The sequence below is a fragment of the Chamaea fasciata genome, unplaced genomic scaffold (assembly GCF_029207755.1).
Source record: "Chamaea fasciata isolate MVZ Bird 193981 ecotype frontalis unplaced genomic scaffold, bChaFas1.0.hap1 SCAF_419, whole genome shotgun sequence".
Lineage (NCBI taxonomy): Eukaryota > Metazoa > Chordata > Aves > Passeriformes > Sylviidae > Chamaea > Chamaea fasciata.
In genome coordinates, this window is record NW_027094504.1 from 1 (window position 1) to 14,072 (window position 14,072).

At 63.6% G+C, this 14,072-nt stretch overlaps 2 protein-coding genes across 2 annotated transcripts; both read right to left on the reverse strand.

The window, feature by feature from the left end:
• Positions 1–6: 6 nt before the first annotated feature.
• On the reverse strand, positions 7–2,512 carry LOC136305447 (pre-mRNA-splicing factor ATP-dependent RNA helicase DHX16-like; the record flags this gene model as incomplete). Its single annotated transcript, XM_066208702.1, has 4 exons — positions 2,309–2,512; positions 1,063–1,323; positions 692–844; positions 7–27 (listed from the first exon to the last, which is right to left on the reverse strand). Coding segments are annotated over exons 1-4 (639 nt in total), but the record flags the coding sequence as incomplete, so codon positions are not given.
• Positions 2,513–2,535: 23 nt separating this feature from the next.
• LOC136305451 (pre-mRNA-splicing factor ATP-dependent RNA helicase DHX16-like) lies at positions 2,536–14,036 on the reverse strand. The gene is made up of 9 exons (XM_066208711.1): positions 13,804–14,036; positions 13,043–13,272; positions 11,873–12,020; positions 10,965–11,021; positions 9,127–9,381; positions 6,889–7,107; positions 4,486–4,674; positions 3,853–3,963; positions 2,536–2,792 (listed from the first exon to the last, which is right to left on the reverse strand). The coding sequence occupies exons 1-9, from the start codon at positions 14,011–14,013 to the stop codon at positions 2,673–2,675; spliced, it is 1,539 nt and encodes a 512-aa protein (XP_066064808.1). The 5' UTR covers positions 14,014–14,036; the 3' UTR covers positions 2,536–2,672.
• Between the last annotated feature and the right edge of the window lie 36 nt (positions 14,037–14,072).

The following is a 14,072-nucleotide window of genomic DNA, read 5'->3' on the forward strand; positions in this document are numbered from 1 at the left end:
CTCGGCGATGTTGGTGGCCACCACCACCTGGGCCGGCCAGGTGACGCTGGGACGCGCCCTGGCAGGCCACGCCCCCTCCCGCCCGCACCCGGTTTAGCCACGCCCCATTTACGGCGCACGCTGTTAAGTCCCGCCCACCTGGATCTCCACCCGGATCTCCACCCAATCAAGTCCCGCCCTGCAAGCCACACCCAATTAAGCCACACCCCTTCGGAGCAAACCAAATTAAGCCCCTCCCAGGAGCCCCACCCCTTTGGGGGCCACACCCAATTAAGCTCCACCCCTTAATCATAGTTCATTTTTAAACCCCACCTCTTTTCCATGGAGCCACACCCCCTCTCAGGCTCCTCCCCCTCCCTTAAAGGACCGGCGCACCTTCCTGGCTCCCTAAATTAAACCCCACCCATTTCTAATTAAACCACGCCCCCTCCCCAAGGCTTGCCTCTCTCTTAAAGGGCCGGCGCACCTTCCTGGCTCCCTAAATTAAACCCCACCCATTTCTAATTAAACCACGCCCCCTCCCCAGGGCTTGCCTCTCTCTTAAAGGGCCGGCGCACCTTCCTGGCTCCCTAAATTCACCTCCACCCCTTTCCCCTTAAACCCCACCCCCTCTCCCTCAAACCCCACCCCTTCCCCGCCGAACCACGCCCCGTGCCGAGGCCCCGCCCCATCTCTTAAAGGGCCGGCGCACCTTCCTGGCGCCCGGGGGCGTGGGCTGGAAGATGCGGGCCTGCAGCTCCGAGGGCAGGTTGGCGTAGATGGGCAGCACCAGCAGCTCGGGCAGGCGCGAGCCCAGGCGGCGACAGCGCTCCTGCAGCAGCTCCACGCAGGCCTCGATCTCCTCCTGCGCCGGGGACAGCGCGGGGACAGTGGGGACATTGAGGGGACATTGGGGACATTCAGGGCGTCGGGGACACCCAAGGGACATCAGGGACACAGAGGGGACACGAGGGGACAAAGGTCATCACTGGGGACACTGGGGACATGTGCGGGGATGGGGACGGCAGGAGGCCGCGGGGTGACACCGAGGGGACACCGGGGTGACACCGGGGTGACACTGACCTGCCCGGTGAGGAAGACCAGGATGTCCCCGGGGGGTTGGGTGACGTGGATCTGCAGCACCGACACCACGCACGCCTCCAGGTAATCGGCCTCGGGCGCCTGCGGGGACAGCGGGGACACGGGGGGACAGGAGAGGACAAGGGGGGACATGGGGGACACAGGGGGACAGCAGGGGACATCAGCACCAGCCGTCCCCCTCGTCCTGTGTCCCCTCATGTCCCCAAATGCTCCCAACACCTCCCCCCACACCCCCAGGTACCCCTGAACACGCCCAGTGTCCCCAGTGTCCCCAATGTCCCCATGTCCCCAGTGTCCCCACTGTCCCCAGTGTCCCCAATGCCCCCAGTGTCCCCAGTGTCCCCACTGTCCCCAGTGTCCCCAATGTCCCCAATGTCCCCAGTGTCCCCAGTGTCCCCAATGCCCCCAGTGTCCCCAGTGTCCCCACTGTCCCCAGTGTCCCCAATGTCCCCAATGTCCCCAGTGTCCCCAGTGTCCCCAGTGTCCCCAATGTCCCCAGTGTCCCCAGTGTCCCCAGTGTCCCCAGTGTCCCCAGTGTCCCCAGTGTCCCCAATGCCCCCAGTGTCCCCAGTGTCCACAGTGTCCCCAGTGTCCCCAATGTCCCCAATGCCCCCAGTGTCCCCAGTGTCCACAGTGTCCCCAGTGTCCCCAATGTCCCCAGTATCCCCGTGTCCCCAGTGTCCCAATGTCCCCAGTGTCCCCAATGTCCCCATGTCCCCAGTGTCCCCACTGTCCCCAGTGTCCCCAATGCCCCCAGTGTCCCCAGTGTCCCCACTGTCCCCAGTGTCCCCAACGTCCCCAATGTCCCCAGTGTCCCCAGTGTCCCCAGTGTCCCCAATGTCCCCAGTGTCCCCAGTGTCCCCAGTGTCCCCAGTGTCCCCAGTGTGCCCAGTGTCCCCACTGTCCCCAGTGTCCCCAATGCCCCCAGTGTCCCCAGTGTCCCCAGTGTCCCCAGTGTCCCCAGTGTCCCCACTGTCCCCAGTGTCCCCAATGCCCCCAGTGTCCCCAGTGTCCCCAGTGTCCCCATGTCCCCAATGTCCCCAGTGTCCCCATGTCCCCAGTGTCCCCAATGTCCCTGATGTCCTCTCAGTGTCCCCAGTGTCCCCATGTCCCCAATGTCCCCAGTGTCCCCAATGTCCCCAGTGTCCCCATGTCCCCAGTGTCCCCAGTGTCCCCAGTGTCCCCAGTGTCCCCAATGTCCCCGTGCCCCCGTGTCCCCGTGTCCCACCTTGGTGTAGTAGATGTCCACGGGGAAGCGGCGGCCCGGGATGCGGAAGACGGGCGCGTGGTCGAAGAAGGCCGAGAAGCGCTCCGTGTCCAGCGTGGCCGAGGCCACCAGCACCTTGAGCTGCGGCCGGAAGCGCGCGATGTCCTTGATGAGGCCGAAGAGCACGTCCGTGTGCAGGGTCCGCTCGTGGGCCTCGTCCACCATGATCACACTGGGGACACGGGGACAGTGACACGGGGACAGGGACACGGGGACAGGGATGGGGCAGTGGCTGGCCCTGCTCTCTGTGTCCCCATTATCCTCATGTCCCCCAGGTGTCCCAGGTGTCCCCGGTGTCCCCATGTCCCTCCAGGTGTCCCCGGTGTCACCTGTAGGAGGCCAGGTCGGGCTCGGTGAGGAACTCCCTCAGCAGCATCCCGTCCGTCATGTACTTGAGCACCGTGCGCTCCGACGTGCAGTCCTCAAAGCGGATGCTGTACCCGACCTTGGGGACGGGGACACGCCGCTGTCACCTCCCCGGGGTCACTGACACCTCCCCGGGGTCACTGTCACCTCCCTGCAGTCACTGACACCTCTCTGGGGTCACTGTCACCTCCCCGGGGTCACTGTCACCTCCCTGCAGTCACTGTCACCTCCCTGGGGTCACTGTCACCTCCATGGGGTCACTGTCACCTCCCCGGGGTCAGTGTCACCTCCCCAGTGTCGCCCCACGTCCCCCCCAGTGTCCCCATGTCCCCCCAGTGTCCCCAGTGTCCCCCATGTCCCCAGTGTCCCCAGTGTCCCCCATGTCCCCTCAGTGTCCCCAGTGTCCCCCTCAGTGTCCCCAGTGTCCCCGTGTCCCCGCCGTCACCTCGTTGCCCAGCCTGGTCCCCAGTGTCCCCAGTGTCCCCCCGGTGTCCCCCCGGTGTCCCCAGTGTCCCCCTCAGTGACCCCAGTGTCTCCCATGTCCCCTCAGTGTCCCCAGTGTCCCACTCAGTGTCCCCAGTGTCCCACTCAGTGTCCCCAGTGTCCCCATGTCCCCCCAGTGTCCCCAGTGTCTCCCATGTCCCCTCAGTGTCCCCGGTGTCCCCCTCAGTGTCCCCAGTGTCCCTGTGTCCCCGCCGTCACCTCGTTGCCCAGCCTGGTCCCCAGTGTCCCCCATGTCCCCCCAGTGTCCCCAGTGTCCCCAGTGTCCCCCCGGTGTCCCCGTGTCCCCCGCCGTCACCTCGTTGCCCAGCCTGGTCCCCACTGTCCCCAGTGTCCCCCTCAGTGTCCCCAGTGTCCCCGTGTCCCCCTCAGTGTCCCCAGTGTCCCCGTGTCCCCGCTGTCACCTCGTTGCCCAGCCTGGTCCCCAGTGTCCCCAGTGTCCCCCTCAGTGTCCCCAGTGTCCCCCAGTGTCCCCAGTGTCCCCCCCAGTGTCCCCGGTGTCCCCCCGGTGTCCCCGTGTCCCTGCCGTCACCTCGTTGCCCAGCCTGGTCCCCAGTGTCCCCAGTGTCCCCCCCAGTGTCCCCAGTGTCCCCAGTGTCCCCAGTGTCCCCCCGGTGTCCCCGTGTCCCCGCCGTCACCTCGTTGCCCAGCTTGGTGCCCATCTCCACGGCCACCCTGGCGGCCACGCTCATGGCGGCCACACGCCGCGGCTGCGTCACCCCGATCTTCAGCCCGCCCCGCGTGTACCCCTGGGGACACGGGGACACACACGGGGGACACGGGGCTCAGCGGGGTGACAGGGACCCCGGCGACCCCCGTGACCCCCCGCCCAGAGCCCAGGTGACCCCAAATCCCCCCCAGTCCATCCCAGTGACCTCCCAGTTCATCCCAATCCTCTCCCAGTTCCCTCCCAGTCCCCCCCAAGTCTCCTCCCAATCCCTCCCAGTCCCCCCCAATCCCCTCCCAATCCCCTCCCAGTCCCTCCCAGTCCCCCCCAGTTCCCCCCAATCCCCTCCCAGTCCCTCCCAGTCCCCCCCAATCCCCTCCCAGTCCCCCCCAATCCCCTCCCAATCCCCTCCCAGTTCCCCCCAATCCCCTCCCAGTCCCCTCCCAGTCCCCCCCAATCCCCCCCCAGTCCCCCCAATCCCCTCTCAGTCCCTCCCAGTCCCTCCCAGTCCCCCCCAGTCCCTCCCAATCCCCTCCCAGTCCCCCCAATCCCCTCTCAGTCCCTCCCAGTCCCCCCCAGTCCCCCCAGTCCCGGTCCCGGTCACCTCCTCGTGCAGGTACTGGGGGATCTGGGTGGTTTTCCCGGAGCCCGTCTCGCCCTCGATCACCAGCACCTGGTGCTGCCCCACGGCCGCCACCAGCTCGTCGCGGAACGGGAAGATGGGCAGCGAGCGGCGGCTGTCCTGCAGCGACTGCCGGCGCCGCTCCGCCTCGGGGACGGCCTCGGGGACGTCCTGGGGACACCGGGGACATTGGGGACACCCTCAGGGTCACCAATCCCACCCCAGTGACCTCCCAGTGACCTCAGTGACCTCCCAGTGACCTCCCAGTGACCTCCCAGTGACCTCCCAGTGACCCCAGTGCCAGCGCCGCTCGGCCTCGGGGACGTCCTGGGTACACCGGGGACACCGGGGTCACCCTCAGGGTCACCAATCTCACCCCAGTGACCTCCCAGTGCCCCCAGTGACCTCCCAGTGTCCCCAGTGTTCCCAGTGACCTCCCAGTGACCCCAGTGCCAGCGCCGCTCGGCCTCGGGGACGTCCTGGGGACATTGGGGACACTCTCAGGGTCACCAAACCCACCCCAGTGTCATCAATCTCTCCTGAACCGTCCCAAATCCGCCCCAGACCCCTTCCCGTGACCCCAAATCCCCCCTGAACTGCTTCCTGTGACCCCAAACCACCCCAAACCCCCCCTGGGTGACCCCAAACCCCCCTGGACCACCCCAAACCCCCCCTGGGTGACCCCAAACCCCCCTGGACCACCCCAAACCCCCCTGGGTGACCCCAAACCCCCCTGGACCACCCCAAACCCCCCCTGGGTGACCCTAAACCCCCCTGGACCACCCCAAATCCCCCCCTGGGTGACCCCAAATCCCCCTGGACCACCCCAAACCCCCCCTGGGTGACCCCAAACCCCCCTGGACCACCCCAAATCCCCACTGGGTGACCCCAAACCCCCCTGGACCACCCCAAACCCCCCTGGGTGACCCCAAATCCCCCTGGACCACCCCAAACCCCCCCTGGGTGACCCCAAACCCCCCTGGACCATCCCAAACCCCCCCTGGGTGACCCCAAACCCCCCTGGACCACCCCCAAACCCCCCCTGGGTGACCCCAAACCCCCCTGGACCACCCCAAATCCCCCCTGGGTGACCCCAAACCCCCCTGGACCACCCCAAACCCCCCCCGGGTGACCCCAAACCCCCCTGGACCACCCCAAACCCCCCCCGGGTGACCCCAAACCCCCCCAAATCCCCTCTGGGTGACCCCAAACCCCCCTGGACCACCCCAAACCCCCCCTGGGTGACCCCAAACCCCCCTGGACCACCCCAAATCTCCACTGGGTGACCCCAAACCCCCCTGGACCACCCCAAACCCCCCCTGGGTGACCCCAAATCATCCCAAATCCTCTCTGGGTGACCCCAAATCATCCCAAATCCTCTCTGGGTGACCCCAAATCTCCCCTGGACCACCCCAAATCCCCTCTAAACTCCTTCCCATGACCCCAAATCCCCCCTGGACTCCTTCCTGTGACCCCAAACCCCCCCAAAATCCTCTCTGGGTGACCCCAAACCCCCCCTGGCTGACCCCCAAACCCCCTGGGTGACCCCAAATCCCCCTTGGGTGACCCCAAATCCCCTCTGGGTGACCCCAAACCATCCTAACCTCCCCCGGCTGACCCCAAACCCCCCCAGACCCCCTCTAAACTCCATCCTGTGACTCCAAATCCCCCCTGGACCACCCCAAACCCCCTCTGGGTGACCCCAAATCCCCCCAAATCCCCCCTGGACCACCCCAAACCCCCTCTGGGTGACCCCAAATCCCCCCAAATCCCCCCTGGACCACCCCAAACCCCCTCTGGGTGACCCCAAATCCCCTCTGGGTGACCCCAAACCCCCCCTGGCTGACCCCAAATCCCCCCAAATCCCCCCTGGCTGACCCCAAATCCCCCCAAATCCCCCCTGGCTGACCCCAAACCCCCCCTGGCTGACCCCAAATCCCCCCAAATCCCCTCTGGCTGACCCCAAATCCCCCCAAACCCCCCCTGGCTGACCCCAAATCCCCCCAAATCCCCCCAAATCCCCTCTGGCTGATCCCAAATCATCCCAAATCCCCCCTGGGTGACCCCAAATCCCCCCAAACCCCCCCTGGCTGACCCCAACCCCCCCCTGGCTGACCCCAAATCCCCCCAAATCCCCCTTGGGTGACCCCAAATCCCCCCAAACCCCCCCTGGCTGACCCCAAATCCCCCCAAACCCCCCCTGGCTGACCCCAAACCCCCCCTGGGTGACCCCAAACCACCCCAAACCCCCCCTGGCTGACCCCAAACCCCCCCTGGCTGACCCCAAACCACCCCAAACTCCCCCTGGCTGACCCCAAACCCCCCCTGGCTGACCCCAAACCACCCCAAACCCCCCCTGGTGACCCCAAACCCCGCAGGCCCCACCTTGTGGGGGTCCGTGCCCTCCAGCTGGGCGGCGCTGACGAACTGCACCATCTCCTCCTCCTCCAGCAGCAGCTGGTAGTCGCGGGCCGGGCGGGCGCGGGCGGCGTCGCGCGCCCCGAAGCGCAGCGCGGCCGCCCCCAGCAGCTGCTCCTCCCAGCGCCTCTGCTCGTCCCGCGGCGCCAGGGCCTCCTCCGGCGCCTCCTGCGGCTCGGGGATCTTCTGCGGCGGGAGGGCAGCCTCAGGGCACGGGGTCTGGGGTCAGGGGACGGGGTCTGGGGGTCTGGGGTCAGGGGACGGGGTTTGGGGTCAGGGCACGGGGTCTGGGGTCAGGGGACGGGGCCTGGGGGGTTTGGGGTCAGGGCACGGGGTTTGGGGTCAGGGGACGGGGTCTGGGGGTTTGGGGTCAGGGGACGGGGGTTGGGGTCAGGGGACGGGGTTTGGGGTCAGGGCACGGGGTCTGGGGGGTTTGGGGTCAGGGCACGGGGTTTGGGGTCAGGGGACGGGGGTTGGGGTCAGGGGACGGGGTTGGGGTCAGGGGACGGGGTTTGGGGTCAGGGGACGGGGGTTGGGGTCAGGGGACGGGGTTTGGGGTCAGGGGACGGGGGTTGGGGTCAGGGGACGAGGTTTGGGGTCAGGGGATGGGGTTTGGGGTCAGGGGACGGGGTTTGGGGTCAGGGGACGGGGTTTGGGGTCAGGGGACAAGGTTTGGGGTCAGGGCACGGGGTCTGGGGGTTTGGGGTCAGGGGACAGGGGTTGGGGGGTTTGGGGTCAGGGGATGGGGTTTGGGGTCAGGGGACGGGGTTTGGGGTCAGGGGACGGGGTCTGGGGTCAGGGGACGGGGTTTGGGGTCAGGGGACGGGGTCTGGGGGTTTGGGGTCAGGGGACGGGGTTTGGGGTCAGAGGACGGGGTTTGGGGTCAGAGGACGGGGGTTTGGGGTCAGGGGACGGGGTTTGGGGTCAGGGCACGGGGTCTGGGGTCAGGGGACAAGGTTTGGGGTCAGGGCACGGGGTCTGGGGGTTTGGGGTCAGGGGACAGGGGTTGGGGGGTTTGGGGTCAGGGGATGGGGTTTGGGGTCAGGGGACGGGGTTTGGGGTCAGGGGACGGGGTTTGGGGTCAGAGGACGGGGTTTGGGGTCAGGGGACGGGGTCTGGGGGGTTTGGGGTCAGGGGACGGGGTTTGGGGTCAGGGCACGGGGTTTGGGGTCAGGGGACGGGGTTTGGGGTCAGGGCACGGGGTCTGGGGGGTTTGGGGTCAGGGCACGGGGTTTGGGGTCAGGGGACGGGGTTTGGGGTCAGGGCACGGGGTCTGGGGGGTTTGGGGTCAGGGGACGGGGGTTGGGGTCAGGGGACGGGGTTTGGGGTCAGGGCACGGGGTTTGGGGTCCCCCAGGGGGAATTTGGGATTGTTTAGAGGAAGATTTGGGCTGAGGGGACAGGGTTTGGAGGGATTTGGGATGGTCCAGGGGGGATTTGGGGTCATAGGAAGGGGTCTGGGGTCCTGGGCAAGATCCTGGAGACTCCAGGATGGATTTTCCTTTTCCCTGACCACACTCTCCGCTCCCAGCCCGGATTTTTCCCTTCCCAGACCAGAATTCTCCCCCCCAGCCCGGATTTTCCCCTTCCCAGACCAGAATTCCCCCCCCCAGGATAGATTTTCCCCTTCCCAGACCAGAATTCCCCCCCCCAGCCCGGCTTTTTCCCTTCCCAGACCAGAATTTCCCCCCCAGCCCGGATTTTTCCCTTCCCAGACCAGAATTCCCCCCCAGCCCGGATTTTTTCCCTTCCCAGACCAGAATCTCCCCCCCCAGCCCGGATTTTTCCCTTCCCAGACCAGAATCTCCCCCCCCAGGATAGCTTTTTCCCTTCCCAGACCAGAATCTCCCCCCCAGCCCGGATTTTTCCTTTCCCAGACCAGAATTCTCCCTCCCAGCCCGGATTTTTCCCTTCCCAGACCAGAATCTCCCCCCCCAGGATAGATTTTTCCTTTCCCAGACCAGAATTCTCCCTCCCAGCCCAGATTTTTCTATTCCCTGACCACACTCTCCCCTCCCAGCCTGGATTTTTCCCTTCCCAGACCAGAATCTCCCCTCCCAGGATAGATTTTTCCCTTCCCAGACCAGAATCTCCCCTCCCAGCCTGGATTTTCCCCTTCCCAGACCAGAATCTCCCCTCCCAGGATAGATTTTCCCCTTCCCAGCCCCCGCCGCGCCCCCCGCCCCCGCCGTCTGCGGGCCCCCACCTTGTCGCGGCTCTCCTCGGGGATGCGGTAGCGGCTGCTCCTCTCCAGCTGCTCCCTGTCGCCGGCCCGTTTGTACTCCCGCGCCAGGTCCCGCAGGCGGCGCTTGTAGCGCAGCTGGCGGAGCTCGGGGCCGCTCAGGGAATCCTCCCCGAAGAGCAGCTCCTCGTCCTGGATCTCCAGCTCCAGCTCCTCCAGCTTCTCCCGCTCCCGCTTGGCCAGGTACTCGCGGCGGGAGCGCTTCCGCAGCTCGGGGATCTGGGGAGGGGAACGGGCGGGAATGAGAGAAAAATGGGGGGAAATGGGGAGGAAATGGGAGGAAATGAGAAAAAACGGGGAGGAAATGAGAGAAAATGGGAAAAAAACGGGGAGGAAATCGGAGAAAACGGGGAGGAAATGAGAGAAAATGGGGGGAAATGGGGAGGAAGTGAGAGGAAATGAGAGAAAATGGGAAAAAACGGGGAGGAAATGGGAGAAAATGGGGGGAAATGGGGAGGAAATGAGAGAAAATGGGGAGGAAATGAGAGAAAATGGGGAGGAAATGAGAGAAAATGGGGAGGAAATGAGAGGAAACGGGGGGAAATGGGGAGGAAATGGGAAAAAATGAGAAAAAATGGGGAGGAAATGAGAGAAAATGGGGGGAAATGGGGAGGAAGTGAGAGGAAATGGGAGAAAACGGGGAGGAAATGAGAGAAAATGGGGAGGAAATGAGAGAAAACGGGGGAAAATGAGAGAAAATGGGGGGAAGTGAGAGAAAATGGGGGGAAATGGGGAAGAAGTGAGAGAAAATGGGAAAAAATGGGGAGGAAATGAGAGAAAATGGGAAAAAACAGGGAGAAAATGAGAAAAAATGGGAAAAATGGGGAGAAAATGAGAGAAAATGGGAGGAAAGGGGGAGGAAATGCGAGAAAATGGGAGAAAACAGGGAGAAAATGGGTGAAAATGAGAAAAAACGGAGAGAAAGTGAGTGAAAATGGGGGGAAACGGGAAATGAGAGAAAATGGGGGGAAACGGGGAGAAAATGGGAAAAAATGAGAAAAAACGGTGAGAAAATGAAAGAAAATGGGAAAAAACAGAGAGAAAATGAGTGAAAATGGGAGAAAATGGGGAGGAAATGAGAGAAAATGGGAAAAACGGGGAAGAAAATGGGAGAAAACAGTAAAATGAGAAAAATGGGGAGAGATGGGAAGAAATAGGGAGAGAATGAGGAGAAAATGGCGAGAGAATGGGGAAAAATGGGAGAAATCAGAGAGAGAATGGGAGAACTGGCAAAAAAATGGGAAAAAACGGGGAGAGAATGAGAGAAAATGGGGAGAGAATGGGGAGAAATGGGAGAAAATGGGAGAAAATGCAGAAAAAATTGGAGAAAACAGGGAGAGGACAGGGAAAAATGGGAGAAAATTGGAGAAACGGGGAGAGAATGGGGAGAAATGGGAAAAAACGGGAACAAACGGGGAAGAGAATGGGAGAAATGGGAAAAAAGAAGAAAAAATGGGAGGAGAATGGGAGAAATGGGAAAAAAGGGAAAAAAATGGGGAGAGAATGGGGAGAAATGGGAAAAAAACGGGAACAAACGGCGAGAGAATGGGAGAAATGGGAAAAAAGGGGAAAAAATGGGGAGAGAATGGGGAGAAATGGGAAAAAACGGGAACAAACGGCGAGAGAATGGGAGAAATGGGAAAAAAGGGGAAAAAATGGGGAGAGAATGGGGAGAAATGGGAGAAAACGGGAGAAAACGGGGAGAGAATGGGGAGAAATGGGAGAAAACCCAGGAAAAAACGGGGAGAGATGGGAAGAACGGGGAGGAAAGGGGGAAGGCAGGGAACCGCGGCCGCTCTCACCATGGCTCTTTGGTCTTCCTCGGCGACCTTGAGGCGTTTCTGGGCTTCCTCGTAGGCCTGGGGGGGAACGGCGGCTGAGGAAACGGGGCGACGGCCCCAGATCCACCCCAGAACCTTCAAATCCTCCTCAAAACCCCTCAGATCCCACCCAGAGCCTCCCTGGGACCCCCCAAATCCCCCCAAATCCCCCCCAGAACCCTTCAGATCTCCCCAAATCCCACCCCAGACCCTGCCAGGACCCCTGAAACCCCCTCAAATCCCTCCTGGGACACCCCCAAACCCCCTCAAATCCCCTCAAATCACACCCCAAACCCTCCCAGGACCCCCCAAATCCCCCCCAAACCCCTGCTGGGACCCCCCAAACCCCTTCCAGGACCCCCCAAACTCCCCCCAAACCCCTCCGTGGACCCGCAAATCCCCCCTAAATCCCCCTAAACTCCTCCCGGGACCCCCCAAACCCCCTTCCAGGACCCCCCAAATCCCGCCCAGTACCCCCCAAACTCTCCCAAACCCCTCCTAGGACCCCCCAAACCCCTCCCGGACCCCCCAAATCCTCCCAAACCCCTCCCGAGACCCCCCAAACCCCTCAAATCCCCCCCAAACCCCTCCCAGGACCCCCCAAACCCCTCCCGGGACCCCCCAAACCCCTCCCAGGACCCCCCAAATCCCCCCAAACTCCTTCCAGGACCCCCCAAACTCCCCCAAACCCTTTCCAGCACCCCTCAAATCCTCCCAAACCCCTCCCAGGACCCCCCCAAACCCCTCCCGGGACCCCCCAAATCCTCCCAAACCCCTCCCAGGACCCCCCAAACTCCCCCAAACCCCTTCCAGGACCCCTCAAATCCTCCCAAACCCCTCCCAGAACCCCCCAACGCCCCCAGGTGTGTGTGTGTGTGCGCGTGTCCCACCTTGGCGTCGCCGCGGGCGCTCCTGTCCCTGTCCCGGTCGCGGCGCCGCAGCCGCTCGGCGAAGGCGTCGCGCTCCCGCAGGTCCCGCAGCCGCTCGCGCTCCGACGCCTCCCACTCCTCCTCCGCCTCCTCGGGGGGCTCGGGGGCTCTGGGGGAGGGCCGGCGATGGATCGGGGACCCCAAAAACCCCCCCGGGAGCCCCCAAAAAACCGTCCCGGGGGGGAGGAAGCGAGGCGGGAGCAAAAGGATCCCAGCCAGGGGGTCAAAAGCGCAGCAAAACGTCAGTTGGGATCCTCAAAATCAACTGGAGACACCTGAAATCTCACTCGTGGACACCCAAATCCCACCTGGGAGCAAAAAAAATCCCACCTGGGAGAACCAAAATCCACCTGGGAGAACCAAAATCCCACCTGGGAGCAAAAAAATCCCACCCGGGACCCCCAAAATCCACCTGGGAGAACCAAAATCCCACCTGGGAGAACCAAAATCCACCTGGGAGCAAAAAAAATCCCACCCAGGAGCAAAAAAATTCTCCTCAGGAGCACCAAAATCCCACCTGGGACCCCCAAAATCCACCTGGGAGAACCAAAATCCACCTGGGACCCCCAAATCCCACCTGGGAGCACCAAAATCCAACCCAGGAGGAAAAAATTCCCACCCAGGGTGTCAAAAGTGCAGCAAAACGTCAGTTGGGATCCTCAAAATCAACTGGAGACACCCGAAATCTCACTCGTGGACACCCAAATCCACCTGGGAGAAGCAAAATCCCACCTGGGAGCACCAAAATCCCACCTGGGAGCACCAAAATCCCACCTGGGACACCAAAAATTCCACCTGGGAGAACCAAAATCCAACCCAGGAGCAAAAAAATTCCACCCACGACCCCCAAAATTCTCCTCAGGAGCACCAAAATCCCACCTGGGATCCCCAAAATCCACCTGGGATCCCCAAAATCCCACCTGGGACCCCCAAAATCCAACCCAGGAGCACCAAAATAAAACGGCAAAACCGGATTAATTTAAAGGGTTTTGGGGATTCCCAGGGCGGGAATCCCCAAAATTCCGACGGCCAAAGGCTCAGGGGGAAGGAGTGACTCCAAAAAAGGGGCGTGACCCCCCAAAACCCCCCAAATTTGGGGGGACCCACCCCAAAAATCCCCCAGGTACTCACGGGGGCGGCGAAGGTGACGCCGCGGCCGCCTCGGGCGGGGACTCGGAGCGGTGACGTCGCCTCAGGTGTCGTCGGCGGGGGCGTGGCTCGTCCTGGGCGTGGTCCTGGGCGGGGCCCGGCCCCTCCTCGTCGCTCTCCACCAATCGGTAGCCGCGGTTCTGCCGCTGCAGCTCCAGCGCCGCCCGCTCGGCCGCGCGCCCGGGGGGCTCCCGGGGGGCTTCCCGCGGCACCTGGGGGCGGGGCGGGGTCAGGACACGCCCAGCGGGACACACCCCGAATGGCCACACCCAGTGTGGCCGCACCCACTCGGCCACACCCAATATGGCCGCACCCACCTGGTCACACCCCAAATGGCCACACCCACCTGACCATATCCGATAGGGTCACACCCACCTGACCACACCCAATATGGCCACACCCATTGGAAACCAAAGCTTAGCCTGATTGGCTGCTCGGTGCAGGAGTCACGCCCCCTCGCGGCGATGACACCTTTAAGGTCAGTTACGCCACGCCCCCACAACACCTTGCCTTCAAGCCCCACCCCTTCCAAATTGACCACGCCCCGCTGCATATATGCCGCTTGAAACCACGCCCATTCCCCGCAGGCCACGCCTTAATATAACCCCCTCCCCTCATACAAGCTCCGCCCACTCCCCCCTCAGCGACAACCACGCCCACTCCCACCATTTTCCCGCCTCGCGCAGAAACCCCGCCCCCTTTTCCTCACCCTCCCCCCGGTCCCCACACGCGGCCCCGCCCACCTTGTCCCACAGCTGGCGCGCGAACTCGCGCACGCGCGGTTCCTCCACGCGCAAGGCCTCGGTCTCGCGCAGGCGCTCCAGCAGCTCCTCCGGGCTGCGGCTGCGCCGCGCCAGCGCCACCAGGAAGGCGGGGACGTGGCGGGCGCTGAGGCCCAGCAGCTCCTGCAGCTGCCCGGACACCCACAGCTCCAGCCCCGCTGCGGCCGCCATGGCGGCTGCTGCCTTCTTCTTCTTCCTCCTGCCGCTCCTCCCCTTTCACCCGGCCGCCG

Bases quoted from the DNA above. Each gene is read 5' to 3' on its own strand.
- LOC136305451 (XM_066208711.1), bottom strand. From the start codon at position 14,013: ATGGCGGCCGCAGCGGGGCTGGAGCTGTGGGTGTCCGGGCAGCTGCAG. The intron at 12,021-13,042 runs GTGAGTACCTGG...GCCCTCCCCCAG, and splicing joins GCGTCACCTTCGCCGCCCCC to AGCCCCCGAGCCCCCCGAGG. The intron at 9,382-10,964 runs GTGAGAGCGGCC...TCCCCTCCCCAG, and splicing joins AGGAAGACCAAAGAGCCATG to ATCCCCGAGCTGCGGAAGCG.